At 37.9% G+C, this 12387-nt stretch overlaps 1 protein-coding gene across 2 annotated transcripts in view; it reads right to left on the bottom strand.

Moving 5' to 3' along the window:
* Positions 1-2337: 2337 nt before the first annotated feature.
* Positions 2338-12387, bottom strand: part of enox1 (ecto-NOX disulfide-thiol exchanger 1) — a 189308-nt gene continuing 179258 nt past the window's right edge. Inside the window, exons 13-16 of one of the 2 annotated variants that reach the window (XM_038295621.1) lie at positions 10206-10262; positions 9796-9895; positions 6190-6275; positions 2338-3377 (exon numbers count right to left, since the gene is read on the bottom strand). In XM_038295621.1, coding sequence (XP_038151549.1) covers positions 3246-3377; positions 6190-6275; positions 9796-9895; positions 10206-10262 — 375 coding nt within the window. In that variant the 3' untranslated portion in view covers positions 2338-3245. The remainder of the gene's footprint in view (positions 3378-6189; positions 6276-9795; positions 9896-10205; positions 10263-12387) is intronic. The other variant, XM_038295622.1, reaches the window with a different exon arrangement.

Raw genomic sequence — 12387 nt, 5'->3', positions numbered from 1 at the left:
TGAAGTTATGCAATTGTTGAAATCACAGCTTATTCCTATCTAGGAAGCACACTCAGCTGTTGAGGTTCTTTCAATCATATGATCATATGTTATAAAAGAGGAGTCTTGGGGCTGGCCTTCACTGGAAAAGGAAAAATTTGGAGCAACACAAAGAGAGAAAGAAAGAAGGAAAGAAATGCCTGCACAAGGGCAAGGAAGACGAGTACCAGGACAAGAGAGAGGAGTGGGGCAAACTTGAAGGGGAGAAGTTAGAATGCGTGGTGAGCAAGATTCTTAACCCCACACTGCTCCCCGGGCGCCGCACATTGGCAGCCCACTGCTCCCCACAGGGATCGGTAAATGCAGATGTAAACTTCTCCAGTGTGAGATCAATAAAGTTCAATTACTATATTATTAAGATTGTTATATGCTTTAAATTAAGGCTCCATCAAGCTACTTCATTGGGTGGGGCTGACTCCTCCAAGCGATCTCAAGATTCTGGTTACAAAGAAACCAACAGATCGTAGCTTCAGATTCCTTCAGGTTTTGCCTTTATTCACACATAAATGCATCTGATCGAGCAGATAATGGATAAAAATAAGCTAAGTGAAGACAAATAGCATTTCTTCAAATAATGACTTCATTCAATTTGAGAAAAAGCTTATCCAAAACAAACCGTCTATATGTAAAACACCTTAATAACTTATGAAATTGGCAAAAATAAATAAGGAAATTGTAAAGTGCCTTGAAATGATACATGTCGCAATTTAACAAATAAACTGAATTGAATTGTGATTTAAACTAGTTTTAGAAAGTTTTGCACTGATTTTAGAAAGATTTGATCAATTTAACAAGGCAAACTCAGGCCTGATTTTAACTTGATATGATAAACCTTTCTGATGGCTCAAAATCATCTAAGCCAGAGGTCTTCAAGGGTTGGTCCGCACCCCTAGGGGGTCCATGGTGGTACCGCAGGGGGGTCGCAAAAGTTTTGGTTGATTAGCCAATATTTTAATATTCTCCCCTGCAATTTTTTCCGCTAATGCCTTAAAATACACATAAAATGAATTCAACACATTGAAGTAAACAGATAAATTGAGGCAGAAGATATCTTTCAGTCATCAATGCTCACATTCAGGGACACACAGGAGCTCTTTCAAGCTGGGCACCATTTCATTCATAACACCTGTCCCATCAACCAGGAATCAGAATCAGAATTAGAAATGCTTAAATAATCCCAGGGCGAAATTACTTTCATTACATTCCTCCAGCCATAATAGAGTGACTATAGGACCGGTTTGCTATAAAACAATTTTATACAATATATATAATTAGGGGGTCCCCGCTCCATCTCGCCATCAGTTTGGAGGTCCTTGGCCTGAAAAAACATTGAAGACCCCTGATCTAAACAATATTTGAAATATGGACTGTGTAACTTTTAGCCACTGGGGGCGCCAGACCACACTGGAGCAGAGAACCAGTAATATATCTGGTCAGGTTAGGTTCATGTCAGGAGAGCTCAGACTGCCTTAAAGCTCCACTCAGAGTCCCATGACTCATTCAGTGACAGATCCCACCCACTCAACTTACATAGCCATGTGTTTTAGAAACAGCAGCCCAGATGAAGCACCAATATCCACCAAGTATTAAATACTGACATGATTTAACATATCCCATGTTAATAGGTCAGAGTTTAAGATTTCACAATAAAAGAGAGAGAACCAGGGCACTATGGGACTCACCACTTCTCACATAAAAAAGGAACAAAAGTCCAGAAAATTACCTAAAGTAAAACAGTCAGGCTCCCTCTGACTAATAAAACAAAAATGTTTTATAACACCCTTTGAAGCCCAGTGGAATTGAATTGACTTGTTATACGTTGGCCTTACCCTATAGAGGCCTATCCTACTTGAAACCCCTCCATTGGGGCTGAATTAAATCCTGGAGGGAAGATCGGATCCAAACTAGTTCCACACTGATGTAAATCGACAGTTTTCAGATGTATTTCTTCCTTAATGAAAATATAAAAATTGTTTCCCTCCAGGTTAACGATTTCTAATGTTAAAGTTTGTTTTTTAAATAAAACTTTTAAGTTTTGACCAAGAAGAAGAGTTCTGCAACATAAATCACTGATTTATACATAAAATCCTGAGGATAATAAAGTTCAAGTTTCACTCAAAGGTAAACATTGGAGCTGCTTAGGAGTTTAATTTGTTATGAGACTAAAAGTTACCTGTTGTGTTTATCTTTAAAGCTGTAAACAAGTCCACAGCCGTTTATTGAAAAAACTCTTTCTTTTAACATTGAACTGATCTGAAAACAAGACCAGAAGAAAGAAAATAGTAAAACAGTAGACCGTTCTTTTTTAAAATTCCTTTATTTTTCAATACTGACAGTTCTATGTCAGACAAGGATGTTGTAAATATTAAAACATTTCCTTTGCAGTATTGACTGTACTTGAGACGCTGTGTTGATCCAACTGCAATGAATTCTGCTGTGTGTCATTAAATCAGATGAAAACTCATAAACAAATTCAGCAAAAGGATAAAAAAATTAGTTTAAAAGTCTTTAATGTTTTCAGCATTTCAACCTCTTAAACATTAAAGGCAATATAAGTAAAATGCACAAATCTGGACGGAAATGCAGTCAGAAGGACCATTACAATTCAAACTAATAAATATATGCAGCTGACAGATCACTGCAGATCCAAACCATCATTTATTAAAAATGAAAAGTCCCACAACTCTTGATGATTTTAGAATGCATGGCAGTAGCTTAATTAGAACCTGCTACCAGCTCTTCAGCAAAGGTACCAGTGAATGTTTGCAGGATGAAGACAAAAGTATAAGTTTCCAGACCAATCCCAGATCTGATCTACCAGTGCTGCAAACATGGTTCACCAGGAGACCTGTAATCTGGTGACCAACAAACATAATCTCTGAAGGGTTGACTTTGGTATGCCGGATTATCGGTTCATAATTCTGTGGATGGTGTTCCTGTAGACATGCTTCACGTCCCGGGAAGCTTCAAAGGAAAGACAGACTTGGCGTCTCCAACAAAACTGCCTCATAGCTTTTGTGTCCCGGCGGGCTTTGTTATAAAACAGCAATTCCCCCTGAAGCTCCACAAGCTTCTCTCAGGCTTCAGTGTTTTTCTAGTCCATGAGTTCCAGTACTCGACTGAGTATTGAGTTACGAGGTAGGCACACACGCACACAAACTGGTTTAATAAAGGTCCTTCCTCTGTGTGTGTGCACCCTCCCTACGTCACGCCGAGCTGAGGCTGTCAAAGCCGCAGAACTTCCACCGTTTCTCCAAAGTTGCGCCAACGCCGCTCAGCTCCTGCCGGAACATAGTGGGCAGACGCACCATGAGACGCTCCAGTTCGCTGGCAGACACCTGGAAGAGGTTAGCAAAGAATGCAAGAAAACAGTCCATGAGGGGAATCGAAGCAGCAACGGAAATAAAGAATAATATTTTAAAATGTTTACTGCTCTAAACTTTAAAAGTAACCTTCTAAAAATGTAACTCCTGCTCAACAATTTAAAGAGAATGTAGCCTATAGATTTACAGTAGGTCAAACAAAAACTGCAGCCTGCCATCACAATGTTTTCAGCAACATTTTAAAATGTTTCTGCAGCTAAGAACGTCTGACAAAAGTGCAGACATGTAATAAATAACCATAAAAGCAGTTTTATTTAAAAACACATGTATGTAAACTACTCTCCTCACATATTATGATGTAGATTTAATACCACAGGCTCCCAATGCGTCACATTTATGAGTTTACGCTCCATCTGCAGCTTGCTTTCAATGCGCCTGTAGATTATCTGATTCACGTGCAGTTCAAAGAGAGCAAAAAGCAAGAAAAGTAAAAATTTCCCTAGCAAAATCCTACTTCAAGTAAAAACTACTTAGTTGATTTTTTGCAAAAAAAGAAAAAAATCCCATTGGTCCATTTTATAAAAGAAAATATATTAATATTATTTTATATGATATACTTTATACTGTTGATAAATAATTTACAGTTGCAATAAATAAGAAAAAAAGCTCAGAATTTCAGTAATTTTGTAGCAACAACTGTCTGCATGGTCAAATTCTAAATGGTCTGTAGTTGTAAAGCACTTTATTTTGCTTCTCTGTTTTCAAAATACTTATACAACCATTCATAAACCCATTCACATGTTGATAAAAAGTTGTGCTTTAGATTTTTATTTTTGCTACATTGTTTATAACTATAACAAACAAATCGTATTTTCTTCTTGCCTAATATGTACTTATTTTATTCATATGTAAAAACTCCAGTTGCAAATGATAGAGGAACACATTCATGCTAATGATATTTGGACCCCTCAGAGACTACTACTTTTAAGGGTAGGCTTTAAACTTTCCTTTTTAATAAAGGTAATAGTTAGAGTGGTTCAGGTTATCCTTACCTATCTCTATAGTTATGCTGCTATAGGCGTAGACTGCTGGAGGACATAGGGACCCCCTTTTCCATCATTCTGCTTCATTCTATCTCTATTCTCCCACTCTACAAATTTGTTAGCTCAATCTCTAACATTATGCTCTCTGCTTTTTCTCATAGTAGCTTCGCCTCTATCAACTGTGCTGCTTCCATAAATACCTTGTTTTTCAGTGTAGTCCTGTTTCTCTGACTGTGACTAACTAGATGCGTCTGTCATCCTCTGACATGGGAGCTGGCTCAGAGCTCGTCTGCCTGGCTGTTTGTTTCCTGGATGGGGCTGCCTGTGGAGCTGGTTAACAATTGCTTTTTGTGTCTCAACTTCTGTCTCCTTGAACCCCATTCGGCCTCAGCAGATGGCCGCTCACACTGAGCCTGGTTCTGCTGGCAGTTTTTTCTTTCCACTATCGCTGATAGCATGGTTGCTGTGAGGGAGTCAATGAGTCGATGCAATCAACTAGTTTTCCTTATATAGAAAACTTTGAACCAATCTGACTGTACGATCTGGTTGAGTTGTCTCTGTAAATTTCCTTGAGATGACATGAATTGGCGCTATATAAATAAAATGAATTGAATGGATATAACGTGTCTTTTTCAGCAACTAAAACATATTGAATCATAACATGTAAGGATGTGACACCCACAGATTATTCCAACAAGCTCCAGAAGGGTGATACAGAAACCTTTGGCTGCTGTCATTGATGATCCGGGCTTTTATTGGAGCCGCTATAGGGATGGTTCAAAAACTATTTCCCTAAATTTGGAAGTAACATCTACAATGGGTTAGAAAACCCTTAGTTTGCTAACAAGAAAGAGAAGTGAAGCTGACTACATATGTCTACATGTGAGAAATGAATAACAGTCATGATGTGGGAACTAAAGCAGCAAAACTCATCATTCACATTAAAGAAGCCATGTTTTAAAACTACAACTGACAAATTACGAGCAGCACGTCTGTTAGGCATTGAACTGACTGAGCAGATGGCCCCACAGCTTAACCAGCAGATATCAGTTTGTTGGGCTCCCAGTGGTGAAAAGAGAACAGAAGATTAGTGATCTGCTGAAATGCAATGAAAGCTAAAGGAAATTGTTGATATTTTTATTGGAGTCTAGGTGGCAAAACAGAACTATTAATGAACTATTAATGACGGAAACCCTTACATAAACATACATCCATAAACATATATATAACTGCATAATAAGTATTTAAGTTTATTTTAGTGGCAGAAGAAGCAAGAAGATTTCTATTTTGAGTAAAATACAACTTGACATGTTTGTGATAAATACGGTTTACAATAAAATAAGAATCTACTTTTTTGTTTTTTGAAATAATATTTCTCTGGCATAAGTGAATTGATAAATCTTTTATTCTTATTTTGACAAACTGAATTCATAGGCTTCCATTAACATAATTAATCAGAATAATTAGTAAATCGTAGTAAAAATCCTTGCTTCCTGCAAACATGTCATTTGTAATATTGAAATTGGGGACTGAAATGTTGGGGTGGAATTTAGCAAGTTCTTCTGAATGACGAAAGCTCTCATGAGAATGCATGTTTACGTGGCACATTTAATTTAGATTACAATAAGTCTTACTCCAACTACTTATCTCCATATAAAAGAAACAATCAGTACAGTCTGATTGTTTTTTGTTAACTGAATACATTTCAATCTGGTTGTTACCCATGTTTTTAAGATGTTGTGTAACTGTTTCACAGAGAATAAAAAGCTGCCTGGTCTTGTTACCTTTGAGTCCAGCCGTTGTATGTACGACCAAAGATACTCAAGATTGGCCCCGAATGGATGGACGTGGAGAAACGTGGATATAATACCTAGAGAACGAAAAAAAATGTTTAAATATAAGACACTTTTTTACTAACAAAGCAACAGAGACCATCTGTTAATCCCAAATATTGAAACTGTTACAGGATAAAATCAACCCTGATACTCATGGTTAGTTGCGATTTATGAACACAAACTCTGCAGTTATATACAGCTAGTAGAGAAGCACGACAGAGAAGGAAAGCTGAGCCAGGCTGGATAATAGATGTAAAGTTTCAGGCTCCAGCAGAGCAGCCATGCTGCATCCTCATGAAGGGCTGCGTTGTAAACAAGCAGCAGCAAGGCCCCCATAAAAAATGCTGGCCAGAGCAGAAGGAGCTCTCAAGTTGATTACCTCTGAGAGGTCCTGCAGAAGTAAGCAGTCATGCAGAGGAAGGGAAGGGGGGGATTCGGGGTTGGAGGGTTAGGAAATAGAGTGGAGTCCCTCTGGGGGATCCTGCAAGCCCAATATTTATTTCCTTGATTTATGTGGCGAGGCTGGCAATTACAGACAGGCCCTAATTCAATTCCTTCCACCAGGCCTGCTCACATGGAACAACAGCACTGGAGGAGAAGTAAAGGGTAAGAGTGGGGGGGCAGGGGGTTACATTTCTAAATGAAGTTTTGCTTTGCACTCTAATTAATTAAGTTCCTGGGTGGGGGTGGGGGGTCGACTGGTTTGTTTTTTTTTCTTTTGTTTTGCATGTATGCCAATAGTAGGATTAACTAATTTTATAGCACACTATGCAGGAGCTCTGTCTGTACTGAGGAAAAATAACCCAACAGTGAAAGTTAACTCATCCAACAGTAGCCTAACATACTAATAGGTAAATAGGCAATCTTTAACCAGTAGGGGGTGGTTTTGGACTGCACAAAGAATATTAAAAATTCAGCCTAAAATGGTCAGAGGATAATAAATGGAGTTAAAAGCAAGATTAAAACAAAAAACACTGAAAGAAAGAGAGTGGAGACATCGGTTAGCCTGTGATAAGCCAAACCCATTGACGGTCTTACTCAAGGACCCTTTTTGTTCTGCTAAAAGTCCTCAGCCCTGTGGCTCATAGGACTGCCTTTTTTGATGCAAAAGGTGTCGTGTTTATTACAGCACTATAATTTGAGAAGAGCTCTGATTAGAAATGGAGTGACAACAGCTGTAACATCTCAGAAAAAAATTTGCTCAATTAATGAATTATGCACACTCACTCCATGTTTTGACTTCTTGTTTTAAAACAAAAATTGTGTTTGTTTTGAGCCTCCCCTGTTTTAAATCATCCGTCCTCCCTTACAGGCAGCCTTGGAGGAAGACAGAGAGCCCTGCCTCCTCTTTTCTTATATCTGTATTATGTTTTCTGAGCCACTAAGAGAGATAAATGCTGCTGTTGCTTCGCCTGTGCAGTGTGGACACAGTAGACCAAATACGCATTGCTCTGTTTCATTTAATAACGGCTTCACAGTTTCTTCAGCATGAGGGGTTTAAATGAGTTTGGAAAACAGAGGAGGCTAAAATAAATGCAATTTCAGTCTCTCCTGGTGAAATTCTGGAGGGATAAATCAGACACAGTTTTCTTTAAGTGCTGCTACAGTATGTGCTGTATGATGCAGCTGAGCCAACAGGCCCTGCATGTGGCCTTCTGCAAACTACAACATACCGTTCTTACATAAGGACAATGCACCTGCAGCTGACAGAGATTTTGGACCAGAATCAGCATCCTGTGAGTGTTTGTTCTCTTAAGTGATCTCAGTGTGCAAAACGACAGAAAAGCTGTTTTTCATTGAAGTCTAAACCCAGACACACTGGTTTTAAGGTTTCCCCTCTTCAGTTCATTGTGTCTGAAACACTGTGAGACACCAAAGCACAGCAGCTAAAGCTCTGCTGGGAAAATGCATCTGGATTTGTTATTTTCACTAGTCTGATCATTTAAAAGGTCAGGAGAAAGATATTCTGCTCCTTCTATCTCTGTTCTACAGTTCTACAGAATTTTCTAGTTTAACCCCTAACTTTATGTCCTCAATTCAATTACATTCCATTCAGTATTTCTTTAGTGCCAATTCACAACACATTTAATCTCAAGGCACCTTACAGTTCACCAGATCATACAGTTAAATTGATTCAAAGGTTTCTATTTGACTAAAATGCAAACCCTCACACTAAGCATGCTTTTAACAACAGTGGAGAGGAAAAACTCCCTTTCAACAGAAAGAAACCTCCAGCAGAACCAGGCTCAGTGTGAGCGGCCATCTGCCGAGACCGACTGGGGTTCAAGGAGACAGAAGCAGAGATACAAAAAGCAACTGTAAAAGGCGGCCCCGTCCAGGAAACACATCCCTCTTTTTTTCTGATTTGGTCTGGTCCTGTTTGTCTGTGACATCATCCTGGATCAAAACATCACCTGGCTGCTGCAATCAGCCTCTTTAATTGTAGATGGTAGAGTTAGGCCTGTTTTTCAGTGTTTAGTCATGTTTCTCTGTTAAACATGCTTGTTGGCTCAGCTTTAACTGTGACTAAGTGGATGTTCTCTTTTTAATCCCTTTTTAGATAAGAACTGGCTCATATCTCACCTGCTCAACCGTCTTTAAAGCCATCTATGGAGGTAAAACACTGTTACCTTTTCTAACACGGATCATTGCTTCTATGTTCCTCTGCAGATAGCTGCTCACGCAGAGCCTGGTTCTGCGGGAAGTTTACCCTTTTAAAGGGAGTTTTTCCTCTTTACTGTGGCTGCATGCTTGCTTGTTATGAGGGATTGCTGTAGAACCAATGTCTGTCTCCACCTGCTCATCAAGGAGGAGTGAATCCTGCAAGGTCAATGTCTGGATGCAATCAGCTGGTTTCCCTTAGATAGAAAATCTTTAACAAATCTGATTGTGTTTTTTGACTGAATTACCTCTATAAAGTGCTCTGAGATGACGAGTTGTTAGTTGTTAATTAACACAATTTAAATAAATTAAACTGAAATCATTTCAAAGTGAAACATTCCCCTTGGCTGGCTTTCTTCGCTCTGCTGAGGAAAAGCAGTTCCACAGTATAATACTGCCACCACCCTGTTTCACTGTGGGTTTTACCTTTCCACACACATGTTGTCCCTCTGCAAATAGAGCTTCTGGTGTTTTTTTTCTACCAATTCTACCCTGAAGGTCCTTTCTGCAGCTTATCCAGAGTTACAATGGTCCTCATAAACCTGTCAGCAGGCCAGTTTAGTTGAAGTCTCAATGCCATGGTACTGAGTACTGAGATCTGTGCTGTAAGCTGCTAAAGGCTTGGGATTAAATGCTGCATGATGTTGTTCACTGAAATTATAGGCACAAGTTGACTAATAGTCTTCTGCGCATGGTTTTACTTTTAAAAGGGATTGAAACTGAATGCACACCTTTCAGGTTTTTGAATTAAAATAATTAAAACACAGATTTCCACCGTGATAAAATGGGGTGCTTTTTTGCCTGCAATTCTGTGCCTGTAAAGCGGCAGAAGGTTCAAATTTTGTGTAAACCCCTTTTGAAATGCATCAACTTTTCCTGGTTAAACATATTTACCCAGCAGCAGAGCCTCTTTCTCTGAAGCGACTCCTCCTCTCATGAACTCACTCCTCCTGTCTCTGCTGAGGTACGGTGAGGGAATGCATCCATTCATGCTCTGAGAAAAAAATACAGAAAGGCTTCACACACCTGGGTACCCATTGAGGACAACGGTCTTTTGACAATCTTTCAGAGTTTCTACACATTTATTCTAAACATGAGATTTGTAGTCTATGAGTTGTTTTTAGTTTTACATAAAAAAGACCACTTTACATACAGTATTACTAAATACAGCTAAATCTGAAAGGCTTTTTCAAGGTGTTTTTCTTTCCTTTATACAACTTCATTAATTTAGTCTCAAAGTAAAATTAAATCCTATCACTGGAAACCAGAAATCTAAAGGCTATCAGCTGTTGATCAGGTTTTACCTTTTCATGAAGCTCTCCGTTGGTTCCCTCCACGGACTCGCCTGTACTACTAAACAGCTGCAGAGACAAAACCAGGACGGAGAGATAATTAGTTGCTTTTTCATCCCTCTAAAATGTTCAGTTAAGTATTTAATGGCTACAAAAACCTATAAAAAACAAACAAAAAAACAGGAATATAAAGGCTGTTTAATATCTAAAAGGAAAAATTAACCATATTTTAGGGAAAGCAACCCAGCAACACATCAGGACCACCAATGTTGGGTACCTTACTTTGAAAAAGTAATTAGTTAGTTACTAGTTACCTCTCCCAAAAAGTAACTGAGTTACTAACTCAGTTACTCCACAATAAAAGTAACTACACTGCATGAAAAGTGGGATTTTCGTCAATATACGGCACTGTAGATTGTCGTGGAACTTCAGGTTAGCGGCAGTTTACGGCAATTTGCAGGCTTCGTCGAAAACTCCCGTAAATTGTCAGAAATTGACGTGGAATTTCTTAGGCAGTGTTCCCCCCATGCCTCCCCCCCATGGAATTCTAGGGGAGGCTTTAACATGTAAATGAACATGCTGTGAGCTATACAAATGCAAACCAGGGTTGCAGGGGGGGTTTTACCCCAAGTGACATCTTTCTGAGGAAGAAAATCTCTGATACAAAGAGATCAGGCTTAGTATAGCCTCTCACATTTTAGCTTGAATTGATTTATTTAATTAAAGTATAGAGACCAAAACAGATCTTTAGCTGACAGAGCAATACATTTAGAGCAGTAATTATTTTTAAAAAAATTTGCATTTAAGATAAAAAATAAAATATTGTCTGTCAATATGCTCAATTCACAATTACTTAAGTGGAAAAGTTTCAAGAAATGAGTCTGAGATGATTCACTTTATAACATGGCGCATTATCCTGTTGGAAGTAGCCATCAGAAGATTGGTACACTGTGGTCATAAGGTCCGGCCAGGTCAAGATCCGCAATCGCACCAAACAGGAAAAAGAACATCGACAAATTCCGGTTCGTCAAATTAAAATATAGCAGCAACAGATTGGTGACTAGAAATTATAGCACAATTCTTATAAATATCTAAAAAAACAAAAAACAAAACTAACACCGTTTATTTAAATGATTGGATCCAAACTATTGGTTATTCACCAACCAGGAAGCAGATTTCTCATCTCCATTAAAATATTTATTTTATACCGAGGGACTTAAAGTTTAATCAAATCCAGTTAAAAGAAACTTCTTATTACAGGAATGAAAAGAGATGCTAAGTTGTAGAGAACAAGTTCATAAAAAAAAAAAGCAGTTTTGAATTATCCTTATCTCTGTTACAAAAATCTACAAAAATATATATATATATATTTGGGCAGAAACTGAACATATGCTGGATGATGGTGGGATTTTTTTAATATGTCATATTAAATTAAGCGCTCACAGGGTTCATACAGGAATGAGTGACTCTAATTTAATGCTATTTTAATGCTATTAGAAATGATTTTAATGCCATCAACAAGAACCATGTACACAAGTTATTAGTGTACATGAAATATGAAGGAGCTGCAAGCAGAGTTCCATGACTCCTGTATGTATGTAAACACACACACACACACACACACACACACACACACATATATACGTATATATATTCTCTAGCTTTTTCTCCGCCTCGAGCTTCCTTTCCGAACATACGGCTTTATAAACAGTTCCACGCAAATTAATAGCGATATAATATCTGACGAAATTGTTTTTAGAAGCATTTTTATTAAAGAATCATACATGCAACAATAAACATATTTAAATAATTTTAGTGCCAATTATGGAAGCCCGTTTCCGCCACTCTGTAAAAAAAAAAAAAAAAAACTATCTCAATATAATGAGATAGTAACTCAATATAATGAGATAGTATCTCATTATAATGAGATAGTATCTCAATATAATGAGATAGTTTCTCATTATAATGAGATAGTAACTCAATATAATGAGATAGTATCTCATTATAATGAGATAGTATCTCATTATAATGAGATAGTATCTCATTATAATGAGATAGTAACTCAATATAATGAGATAGTATCTCATTATAATGAGATAGTATCTCAATATAATGAGATAGTAGCTCATTATAATGACATAGTATCTCAATATAATGAGATAGTATCTCATTATATTGAGTTACTATCTCATTA

The sequence above is a fragment of the Cyprinodon tularosa genome, unplaced genomic scaffold, assembly GCF_016077235.1.
Source record: "Cyprinodon tularosa strain WSP-4 unplaced genomic scaffold, ASM1607723v1 ctg357, whole genome shotgun sequence".
NCBI classification, from domain to species: domain Eukaryota; kingdom Metazoa; phylum Chordata; class Actinopteri; order Cyprinodontiformes; family Cyprinodontidae; genus Cyprinodon; species Cyprinodon tularosa.
This window is presented reverse-complemented; position numbering and strand designations above follow the sequence as displayed.